Source organism: Zingiber officinale, chromosome 11B, assembly GCF_018446385.1.
Source record: "Zingiber officinale cultivar Zhangliang chromosome 11B, Zo_v1.1, whole genome shotgun sequence".
Taxonomy (NCBI): Eukaryota; Viridiplantae; Streptophyta; class Magnoliopsida; order Zingiberales; family Zingiberaceae; genus Zingiber; species Zingiber officinale.
In genome coordinates this window covers 85823981-85836216 of record NC_056007.1, presented here as the reverse complement: position 1 = coordinate 85836216, position 12236 = coordinate 85823981, and the positions used below count along the sequence as shown (strand labels likewise).

General features: G+C 42.3%; 1 protein-coding gene across 1 annotated transcript; it reads left to right on the top strand.

Annotated features, from left to right (window-relative positions):
- The first annotated feature begins 1147 nt into the window (after positions 1-1147).
- On the top strand, positions 1148-8613 carry LOC122033497 (disease resistance protein RGA2-like). Its single transcript, XM_042592536.1, has 3 exons — positions 1148-6511; positions 8024-8169; positions 8260-8613. The coding sequence occupies exon 1, from the start codon at positions 1210-1212 to the stop codon at positions 6253-6255; it is 5046 nt and encodes a 1681-aa protein (XP_042448470.1). The 5' UTR covers positions 1148-1209; the 3' UTR covers positions 6256-6511; positions 8024-8169; positions 8260-8613.
- Positions 8614-12236: the final 3623 nt, after the last annotated feature.

The following is a 12236-nucleotide window of genomic DNA, read 5'->3' as shown; positions in this document are numbered from 1 at the left end:
TTATTATTATTAGTTTTAATAATAATTTTACTTGTAAAAAAATTAATTTTACTATTTTTTAAATAATATTAAAAATTTTACAATTTAAAAAAAAAATTCAGAGAGAGAACACTCTCTCTCCTCTCTCTTGTGAGTGGACATTATAATATCCACTCACAATGGAAAAGAGGTGTAAAATGAACATTATAATGCTCATTTAACATCCCATTAGGGATGCTCTTAGACTAGTGTTTGATAGATGTATAAGCATTCGTACTGATTGAGTAGCTTTGTACTTTTTGAAGTTCTCTTTTATATATATATATATTCAAATTTTAAGCTTTCTAAGATCATTTAGCATTATTGGCCAAACGTATCTACCCAAAGGTAATTGACATATTTGAAATCAAGGATTACGGATCAAATGATCTGAACTCTAAATTGACACTCTCACACTCTTGTAATTTCTTTGAGGTTGTCCATGTTATCTTTTCCTTGAATTTTATGTCATATAGATCACCAAATACTTTTTACCAAAGTGCTTAATCGTGCCAAATTGACATTATTGTATTCCTATATTTTCCTAAGTTTGTTGATATTGTGTTGATTTATTTGTTTGAATTTGAGTCATATACAAGGTCATCAAATATTCTTTAGCTAAGATAGTTATTGGTTATCAGTCAACTACTCAATCGATTTGATGTGATTCCAATTAAGTAGCCTTGATCAAAAGTGTTTGATAAATTTAGAAACCTTAGGTTCTATAGGATCACCTAAAGCTTTTGGTCAAAAGTATTTGACAATCCTAAAGTTATTGGCAATTCACAAGAGGGATTTAGGCAAGATAAAAAGGAAGAAAAAGAAATTCATTTTGTTTGATTTTAGATAGATTAAAATATTAAAAAGTAATCCACAACTTTCATTTATGATTATTTTATGTCTAAACAGATTAAGAATATGCAATTAAAAATTTTCTTTCTTAACCACCTCTAACCAGGCATAAAGAATTGTTTCTAAGGGGAGCATATTGTCATCTTTAACACTTAATGAAAAAGGTCAAATCCTCTATTTCTCAATCCAAGAAAAAGTGTTGTCTAGGCTCTATTATTGGAGTGGGGTCCATGTTGTCTCCAATAATTCAGGACTTTGAAGTCAGCGGAGTAGCAAAGATCTCTCTTGTGAATTGGGGATCGGTTTCGTGAAATAAGGCTCTGTTCTAAAATATATCCAATGGAGGGTGCAGCAGCACTAGCAGTCGGAGGATGGCTAGCGCAGCCTGTCATCAGGATGCTTGTCGACAGGGTGTCCACATCGTCGCTGAGAGGAAAGCTGCACGGCCTTCAGGACGATGACTTGCAGAAGCTACAAAGATCTCTGCTTAACATCCACACGATCGTCGACAAGGCAGGGATGAGATGGAGCAGGGACGCGAGGTTAGTCGAGATGATGAAGCAACTCCAAGATGCCGCATACGACGCCGAAGACTTCCTCGATTACCTGACGTTCCATGGCATGAAGCAAAAGATTAAAGAAGAGGCAAGTCACATGGCGGGTAACCGCATTTCTAGAGCTATTAGGAACGCCAAAGCTAAATTGTTCAGTGATTCTGTCAAAAGACTGAACAAGATCCAGAAAAAGTTGGATTGTATTTATGCTGACATGAAGGAAATGTGCCAATTATTACAAGCAGATGCATCTGATGGGCAGTATCAATCTGATTTGGCGTCGGCCACACGAGAAACAAGCTCTTTCTTGATCAGCAAAGTGCTTGGCAGAGAGGAAGAACAAAAGAGAATAATAGAGCTATTACTAAGATCAACAGACGAGTCAGCATCAGCAAGTGACAAGGGCAGTAGCTTCTCGGTCATACCTCTTGTCGGAATAGGAGGTGTTGGGAAGACTACTCTGGCTCAGCTTGTTTACAAGGATAAAGAGATTCAGAACCATTTCGCCCTCAAGATTTGGATTTGTGTGTCCGAGAATTTTAATGTGCAAAGACTCACCAAGGAGATCATCGAGTCTGTAACCAAGACTGAAGATTCTTCGCAAATGAAGTTAGATGTTCTCCAAAACATTCTGAAAGAGAAAATTGCATCTAAGATGATTATGTTAGTCCTCGACGATGTATGGAATGAAGACGAGGAGGAGTGGAGAAAGTTGTGTGCACCATTCGAGGATGCTGCTGCAGGAAGCAAGGTCATAGTGACAACTCGGAGCAAGAGCATTGCTGACAAAATTGGTACAGTGGAGGCGATTGTTCTTGGCGATTTAGATAAAATATCATTTTGGGAGCTGTTCAAGAAATGTGCATTTGGTCCTTCGAAACCTGAGGAGCACCCAGAACTTGAGGAAATCGGGAGAATTATAGCTTCAAAGTTGAAGGGCTTGCCACTAGCAGCAAAAACAGTGGGAAACTTGTTAGGATCCAACATGAACCCACACTACTGGAGAAGTATAATGAAGAGCGAGGTATGGGAATTGCAACAGAATCAAAATGATATTATTCCAGTTCTACAACTGAGCTATCAATATCTTAGTGCGCCTCTCAAGCGGTGTTTTGCCTTCTGTTCCCTCTTTCAAAAGGATTACGAGTTTTCTGAAATTGAATTAACAAGAATGTGGATGGCCGAAGGGTTCGTTGTATCTCAAGGAAATCAGAGGATGGAAGATGTAGCAAGTAAGTACTTTCATGAGTTGGTCAACATGTCTTTGTTTCAACAAGAAACAACATTTGGGAGGCAATATTATGTGATGCATGACCTCATACATGATCTAACACAGTCGGTTTCTATGGACGAAACAAGTAGGATGAATGATGGCAAGTCCAATAAGATATCAACCACCCTCCGTCATCTAGTAGTTGAAACAGAGTTCGTAGAGATAAAATATGTGAGGTCTAGATTAAAGAAATTACATTCTCTATTCTTTAGAGAGTCACCACCCATTGACTTTGTCAAAAAATTAAGAAGCATTCGTGTATTGGTTTTGTCTGGTTGTGGCTTGCGGATGCTGCCTACTAGTGTTGGTAAATTGGTACATCTCCGATACCTGGACATTTCTTACAATGGAATAAAAAAATTGCCTGAATCCCTGTGTGAACTCTACAATTTGCAAACACTGATAGCAAAAGACAATTCACTAATCTCTCTTCCAGAAGATATTAGTGAACTCGACAATTTGCAAACACTGATAGACAATGAACTAATCTCTCTTCTAGGAGATATAAGTAGTAGACACTACAGTTGGCAAACACCGATAGCAAAAGGCAAGTCACTAATCTCTCTTCCAGAAGATATAAGTCAGCTAATTAATTTGAGGCATATTGATGTTGAAAATGAAGTAGCTGTAAAGATAAAAATGATAGGAAGGCTAACCTCTCTTCAAGAATTGTCTGAATTTCAAGTGCGAAAGGAAGTTGGATTCAAAATCACAGAGCTAAGTGGTTTGAAGCAGCTTCATGGAAAACTCAAAATTACTAATCTGGAGAATATTGAAACTAAAGAAGAGGCTGAAAATGCTCAAATGAAGAACAAAGAGTACCTTGATGCTCTAGAGTTGGAATGGGAATCTGATCCCAAGTTGAAGAACAAGTTAGCTGCCACAGAGGTACTTGAAGGGCTCCAACCGCATGAGTCGCTAAAACGATTAAAGATCAGTAGGTATTATGGTGTCAGATCACCTAGCTGGTTGAAAAAGGAGTTATCCAACTTGGAAAGACTTGAGTTGAGTCACTGTGAGAGTTGGAAAGATATTTCCTGCACTGCATTGCTGCCGCACCTTAAGGTCTTCTACATAGAGAGCATGTGCTTCTCGAAATCATGTTTTGAGGTATGTGGTTCTAGAGAGAGCAAATTATTTCCTATGCTAGAAGAGCTACAGTTGACGAACATCAATGTATCGGAAGAATTTCTCAATCTTGGACGATCTCCTTGTCTGAGGGTCGTTCGAATGACAAAAATAGAGTCATTGAAACACATTGATTTTGCAGCATCTTGTGCCATGGAAAATTCCTTGTTTCCTATGCTAGAAGAGTTGGAGTTGAAGCACATGCCTGCGTTGGAAGAGTTATCCACTCTAGGACATTTTCCACTGCTCAGGGTTCTTCGCATGATAGAAATGAGGTCATTGAAACACATTGATTTTGCAGCATCCGGTGCCATAGAAAATTCTTTGTTTCCTATGCTAGAAGAGTTGGAGTTGAGGAACCTGCATGCGTTGGAAGAGTTCTCCAGTCCTGGACATTTTCCACTTCTCAGGGTTTTTCGCATGATAGAAATGAGGTCATTAAAACACATTGATTTTGCAGCATCCGGTGCCATAGAAAATTCCTTGTTTCCTATGCTAGAAGAGTTGGAGTTGAGGAACCTGCATGCGTTGGAAGAGTTCTCCAGTCCTGGACATTTTCCACTTCTCAGGGTTTTTCGCATGATAGAAATGAGGTCATTAAAACACATTGATTTTGCAGCATCCAGTGCCATAGAAAATTCCTTTTTCCCTATGCTAGAAGAGTTGGAGTTGAGGAACCTGCATGCGTTGGAGGAGTTCTCCAGTCCTGGACATTTTCCACTTCTCAGGGTTTTTCGCATGATAGAAATGAGGTCATTAAAACACATTGATTTTGCAGCATCTCGTGCCATAGAAAATTCCTTGTTCCTTATGCTAGAAGAGTTGGAGTTGAGGAACCTGCATGCGTTGGAAGAGTTCTCCAGTCCTAGACATTTTTCACTTCTCAGGGTTTTTCGCATGATAGAAATGAGGTCATTAAAACACATTGATTTTGCAGCATCCGGTGCCATAGAAAATTCCTTGTTTCCTATGCTAGAAGAGTTGGAGTTGAAGCACATACCTGAGTTGGAAGAGTTCTCCACTCTAGGACATTTTCCACTTCTCAAGGTTTTTCGCATTATAGAAATGAGGTCATTGAAACACATTGATTTTGCAGCATCCGGTGCCATAGAAAATTCCTTGTTTCCTATGCTACAAGAGTTGGAGTTGAGGAACCTGCATGCGTTGGAAGAGTTCTCCAGTCCTAGACGTTTTCCACTTCTCAGGGTTTTTCGCATGATAGAAATGAGGTCATTAAAACACATTGATTTTGCAGCATCCGGTGCCATAGAAAATTCCTTATTTCCTATGCTAGAAGAGTTGGAGTTGAGATACATGCCTGCATTGGTAGAGTTCTCCGGTCTAGGACATTTTCCACTTCTCAGGATTCTTCACATGATAGAAATGAGGTCATTGAAACACATTGATTCTGTAGCATCCGGTGCCATAGAAAATTCCTTGTTTCTTATGCTAGAAGAGTTGGAGTTGAGGAACCTGCATGCGTTGGAAGAGTTCTCCGGTCTAGGACATTTTCCACGTCTCAGGGTTCTTCGCATGATACAAATGCAGTTGTTGAAACACATTGGTTTTGCATCAGTTCATGCCACAAAAAATGAACTGTTCCCTGTGCTAGAAGTGCTAGAACTGATGGAGTTGCCAGTTTTAGATGAGCTCTCTGATCTTGGTTCACTTCCATGTCTCAAGTCTCTCTGCATAACAAGGATGCCTATGGTAAAACATATTGATTTTGCTTTCTACGGTGCTACAGAAAAAGTACTACTTCCAAGGATGGAGACGCTAGTATTGCATGACCTGGAGGCACTGGAGGAGCTTCCTAGTAATCTTGGACGACTTCCATGTCTTAAGGTTCTTAAAATTGTAAATATACCAGCAGTGAAACAGATAGGCCATGGGTTTTTTAGCACTGAAGCTATATCCAAGTGTTTTCTTAGCTTGGAAAATCTCTTCATCAACCACATGCCGGCATGTGAAGGGTGGTGTTGGATTGACGGCAGCGAGCTATTTCCGAGCTTACGAAGACTTGCTATCTATAGATGCCCTAAGCTCGAGAGGTTACCTCCTCTCCCTCCTTCGCTTACAAATTTAGTACTATATGAAGTTGGGTTAACAGAGCTGCCAAGCCTACGGGAACTAGAAACAAATGGAAGCGGAGGCAATCAAATGACATCATTTCTCTCAAAGTTACAAATCAGTAAATGCAACAATTTGACAAGCTTAGAAGAAGGGTTGCTGTTGCAGAATCTATCAAATATCGAAGTCATTCATGTAATAGGATGTCATGAACTCATGCGGATGCCTCTCAAGAGATTTGAAAACTTCACTTCGCTCAAGCAATTACAGATAAGAGCTTGTCCCAAGCTTAGCCTGACACAAGAAGAGGAAGCCGCCCTCCTTCCACCCTCCATCAAACGTTTAATATTGCTCGACTGAACGTCTTCTATATCTGTCGGGCCAGCACTAGGGGCCGTTAGGGTAGTGTGGCGATCTCGGCAAATTGTGGCGTGGCAACCGCTACCGCTTGATCTGATGACTTTGTTGGTCTTCCTCCAACCGATCCTAACCGTCCGTCTTCAATATCACACAAATTTTCTAGGTTCAGATCACATAATATTCTTGGTCTGACCGTTCGTGTCACCCGACCAATCCGCCCCACAAGGTTCGGCGACTCGGTTACAAAGCCAAGCAGGTAAAGTTGAAAAAAGAAGCTTGTTTTGGGTTTACTGCATATCAAAATGTCACTAACTTTTGTTTGTTCTTCTCAAGAGATTCGTATGACCTTCTAGTTGGCAATACTTAAAATTTGTATTCTGGTCAGGTTACTTGTATAGGAGATAAAAGGGAAAAGAAGGATAGTGACAAAAAAAGAGAGAATTAATGATGGAACTCCCTATGTAATTTTGTAATCATATCCCTCCTTTTCCTCATCTTTTCCATTCAAGTAATCGGGCACTAAGTATAACTATGACTGGTGATTACAAGAACAAGATTAGGAATTCTGCTAGCATTCTTGATCCTGTTTTGTGATCTTGTTAGAGTGTCCCTGACTACTATAATTTGGTTATGTATTTACTTCTGATACTTAATCAGTCTATCAGCCAGTATGGAACTCATGTTGCATTTCTACAAGTGATAATTGCATTTGCGGTGTACCTGATTGATTTGTCTCTAGAAATGGGTCCTGTTTTAATCACAGGAAAGCATGTTATACTGAATTAAGAACCACAAAGGAGGTCCTTGTAGGTACTTTACCTAGCAGATAGTAACTTTGAGAGAAGGTATGCCCCGATGATTTGTGACCTGTTTTTTCATTCAATGTGGTTATTTTCTAAGTGCATCCATGAATGTGCATATCTCTATATGTATATCCACTCACATGTGCCCGATGTTTATAAGATTGGTAGTCAGCCTGTCAGCTAGTTGTTGCAGTATATGACAAACAGGAAATGGAATGGCTGGTTCACGTATGCATTTGCTCCAAGTCACTGAGAATAGATAATGATGCAAGAAGATACCTTTTGTTGTAAATGTGACATCCTTTTCTCATCAAACTACTACCAGTAGACTCCGATGAACTTGAACATGATGTGTGCTTTTGGTACTTTAATCATATAATGAACCATAGACTCTGATGCCTAGGAATCTTTCTCTACCCCTTGTATTCCATTGTTGGATTCTGATGTTGGATTCCGACAGTCGAACACATTATTTCTCTATTTATCATGTGCAAAAATCTTTGGATATAGCTGTGTCAGGCAGTTGGATCCACACCAATGTCAAATACTCATTCCCAATCTGAGCAACATGGGCATTAGCAATAGAGAACCATATGAAAGTCAAAGTTAAGATGAATCCTCTTGTGGTTCCCCACAAGTAAATCTTAGTTTGAGTGTTTTTTGGCCTATTCATTTTCAAGTGTATCATAAAATTTAAGTGATTTTACAGAGATCTCATTGACTTAGAAGGATAAGGTGAGTTTTGTCTGTTGAGCATGGCCTGAGTCTGATCATCTTTGTGAAGTGTATCCCCTTGCTAATTTAGATGATAAAATACCTTTTAAGGCTTCATGTTCTGTTTTGGCAACAATTATAGAGAAATATATTATAGCTATAATCTATTTGTGTGAAAACATTGTTGCTCAAGTGCAATCCATCCATGCATGCTGCCATGTGATTACATCATAATGTCTTGTTATATGCAGGGATATGTCATTTATTGTGTCTGAGTTAGATGTGGTGGGAGAAAGAGGCCACAGCCAAGGGTAACGTCCATGACAAGTCCAAGTCAGCGTATTCCCCAACTTAAATTCCTAAAAAGAGGAGCTGGAAGGAATTTGGTTGGGCTGAGGTTATTCGACTCAGCCCTTTTGTTGTATCTTCAAATTGCTCGTGTGTTTATCCTTTTATGGATCTCGATGTCATGTTTTGCATTTAACAGGATTCAACTTTCAAGCATTATAAAGTTATCCTTGTCAATGCTGCTCATAGTGGGGGTGTGCACAAACATAGGGGGAGCTCCATGATCTCACTTCTGCTGGTAATAAGTATTGTGGCCTTTGTGGCAAAGGTCATCGTCATCACAAGGCGAGACCATCTCGGAAGAGGAATCAGACATTGTCTCTCCACGGATATCTTTTACTTCCTTGTTTGGCTGTTATTAGTGAACTTGATGACGAACTGAAGCTATTTCTACTATTTTAATATTTTCCCAGTTTGCTTGATAAAACTTCAAACTCGTAAACATGTTTTCAGAGTCATGCGATTCATTCATACAATGTTTTGTTTAATCAAACCATTTCTTTTGGTAGCTGACCATTTTTGTGATTCAAATATCCTGCTTTTCAAAATCTAGATTTTTTCTTTTCAAAACATGATTTATGTTTTCTTATTCTGCATCGTATCTGATTTCTGGCAAGAGTTTGTTGGCGATGGACGGAAAGAACAATTGTTTTTAGATTTTGTAATTCTGGCAAGTTTTATCTAGGATCATGAAGTTTTTTTTGCTCCTGTTGGTGATGGGCTTCGGGATACAGATAATGGTTCAGGTGATCTCTAGGTAAATCTCATACGTTTCCTTTGGGAACTAGTTATTTCGTTCTTTGAGGTATTTTTTTTTTTTGTGTGTGTATTCATCTAAATACTGAGCCACTCTATGTTTCACTGAGTCTCTTTAATTCAGGTGTCTAATTTTTATTATCTGATTAATTTTAAAAGTGGACGATTCGGTTCAACAAATTGTCCACTAAGTAAATTCAGAAGTGTATACGGTTCCTCACTTAGTAGCTAACATTATAAAAATATCCTATAATACGTTATAATTGAGATTTAAATCATGAATATTTAAGTAATCCACTAAGTCTTTCATTAATGTACCATTATTTGAGGGCTCATTGAGTGGCTTTTTTTTTTTTTTTTTAATAATGTAGATATTTAACTATTCAAATCGACTAATTATTTAAAGTAATTAATTTAATCTCATGAAAATTTTTTATCAGTCATCAACATAAATTAAGTTTCGTGAAAATTCATCCCAATGGAAATTCATCTCAACAGTTAGATGAGGAAAATTCCTTATAATCTATTTGCAGCTGAGATTTGACTTTTTTTGATTAATTATTTAAAAGAACTGTAGTCCGGGCTTATTGACTTCTTTGGTTCTAATCTTATAAGAAATCTATATATATATATATATATATATATATATTGATCCGGCGGTAAGAATATATTGATCCGGCGGTAAGAGTAGGGGATCCTCATTTTGGAGAGTCAATGTCACGTGGAAGTCAAAGGGCCAGGTGGTCGATAGGAGAAGGATGGACCGACCGGTCGTCCGAGAAAGGGTTGGATCGATAGGCCGACCGGAGAAGGGCGGGCCGACCGCCCCGCCGGACGACCGGTGTCTAACTGCTGGCAAAAGGCGTCCTGGCAGGAGTCGGGGTTCCGGCGCTCAATGAACATGATCGAAGGGCCGAGCGGATGGCACGTTCGGCCGAAGGCATAAGGTAGCATACTGCTAACAGCCTCCACAGAGCACCTTACCTAGAATCTCCCAAGTAGACCACTATATATGACCGGCCGGACATAAGGCGCATGCTGACCGGACGCCCGGCAGGGAATAAGGAGAAAAGGACAAGGGACATCTTCTGACAGCGGGCATGCTCTATAATCAGGCCATACTCCAAATCTTACGACAAGGGGTTCCGCTGTCCCATCGAAGACGTGCTTGGACTGTAGCAGTATGGTGTCAGGTAAGCTTGCTGACAAACCCTTACTGAGGTATGGGCTGGGGACACGTATTCGCCTCGGTATGTGTACATGAGCTCCTTTCCAGCTCTATATAAGGAGCCTCGCACTTCACCGGAGGTACGCGTTCTTTGATACTTGGAGCCACTTCTCCGTTGTTCGCTTACCTGACTTGAGCGTCGGAGGGTCATCGCCGGGAACCCCTTCCCAGCCCGACTTCTGTGCAGGTGCGCCGGAGGTCAGTGTGGACAATCAAGAGATCAGCGTCAGCTGCTTGGAGAGCGCCGCGTGCCCAGTATCCGTCGATTCAGCTTTCGGACAGGATCATATATATATATATATATATATGATCCGGCGGTAAGAACAGGGGACCCCCGTTCTGGGGAGTCAACGCCACGTGGAAGTCAAAGGGCCAGGTGGTCGATAGGAGAAGGATGAACCGACCGGACACCCGAGAAAAGGTTGGATCAATAGGCCGACCGGAGAAGGGTTGGCCGACCGCCCGGCCGGCCGATCGGTGTCCAACTGATGGCAAAAGGCGCCCCGGCGGGAGTCGGGGTTCCGGCGCTCGTTGAACAGGATCATAGGGCCGAGCGGATGGCACGCTCGGCCGAAGACATAAGGTAGCATACTGCTAACAGTTTCCACAGAGCACATTACCGAGAATCTCCCAAGTAGACCACTATATATGACCGGCCGGACGTAAGGCGAGTGCTGGCCGGCCGGACGATCGGCAGGGAGTAAGGAGAAAAGGACAAGGGACATCTTCTGACAGCGGGCATGCTCTATAATCCGGCCATACTTCAAATCTTACGACAAGGGGTTCCGCTGTCCCATTGAAGACATGCTTGGACTGTAGCAGTATGGTGTCAGGTAAGCCTTCTGACAAGCCCTTACTGAGGTATGGGCTGGGGACACGTATTCGCCTCGGTATGTGTACATGAGCTCCTTCCCAGCTCTATATAAGGAGCCTCGCACTTCACCGGAGGTACGCGATATCACATATTTGATGCCATTTTCTTGTTCGCTTACCTGACTTGAGCGTCGGAGGGTCGTCGCCGGGAACCCCATCCCGGCCCGACTTCTGTGCAGGTTCACCAGAGGCCCGTGCGAACAGTCAGGAGATCTACGTCAGCCGCTTGGAGAGCGCCACGTGCCCAGCGTCCGTTGATTCAGCTTTCGGACAGGATCAATTTGGCGCCGTCTGTGGGAACGCTCCTGCATCCGATCGGAAGCAATGGACGAAGCTGGACGACCGCATACGGTAACGCTCTCCACGGAGGAACTCGACGCTCTGATCCGAGTCGAGGGCAGCTAAGCTTATGGAACAAAAACAGAAGGCACAAGCTGAGCGGATCGAGCAGCAAGCGACATCAGTATCCGGGGGCCGAGCGGAAGCACCACAGGCCACGGTTCCGTTTCACCGGGCCCTATTCCGCACGCCTCCGGAAGCCGCGGCAGTTAATCGTGATCGAGGGTCTTCATCAGACGAAGTGCCAGTACGAGACAACAGGAAAGGCAAGGCCCCCCAAGCGGACACTTCGCCTAAACAGATCAACCGTCAGTTTTCGGAAGCCATATTGAGGGACCCTCTGCCGAAGCATTATGTGCCCCCGACGATCGGTGAATATAATGGAACCACCGACCTGGACGATCATTTGGGTAAGTTCGATAACACGGATACCCTTCACCAATACACAGATGGAGTGAAGTGTCGAGTTTTCCTAACCACCCTCTCGGGATCGGCTCAACGGTGGTTTCGGAGGCTGCCGGACGGATCCATCACCAGTTTCAAAGACTTCTGCACGGCCTTCCTCCACCACTTTGCAAGCAGTCGGCGTTATCAGAAGACGAGTGTCAGCCTGTTCGCCATCAAGCGAGAGCCAAGGGAGCCGCTCAGAGCTTACATCCAGCGGTTCAATCAGGTGGCCATGGACATCCTAACGGCCACCTCAGAAACGATGATGAATGCTTTCACACAAGGCCTCATGGACGGGGATTTCTTCCGCTCGCTCATTCGGAAGCCGCCCCGAGACTACGACCATATGCTACACTGAGTCAATGAATACATCAATGTAGAGGAAGCCCAAGCGGCCCAAAGAAAAGAAACTCCAACCGAGCGGGCTCCCCCTGCCGAGCGGAAGCTGCCCATTGCCCATCAGCCGCCCAGAG

What these genes read in the sequence shown, in the direction of transcription:
- LOC122033497 (XM_042592536.1), top strand. Translation starts at nt 1,210, where the DNA reads ATGGAGGGTGCAGCAGCACTAGCAGTCGGAGGATGGCTAGCGCAGCCT.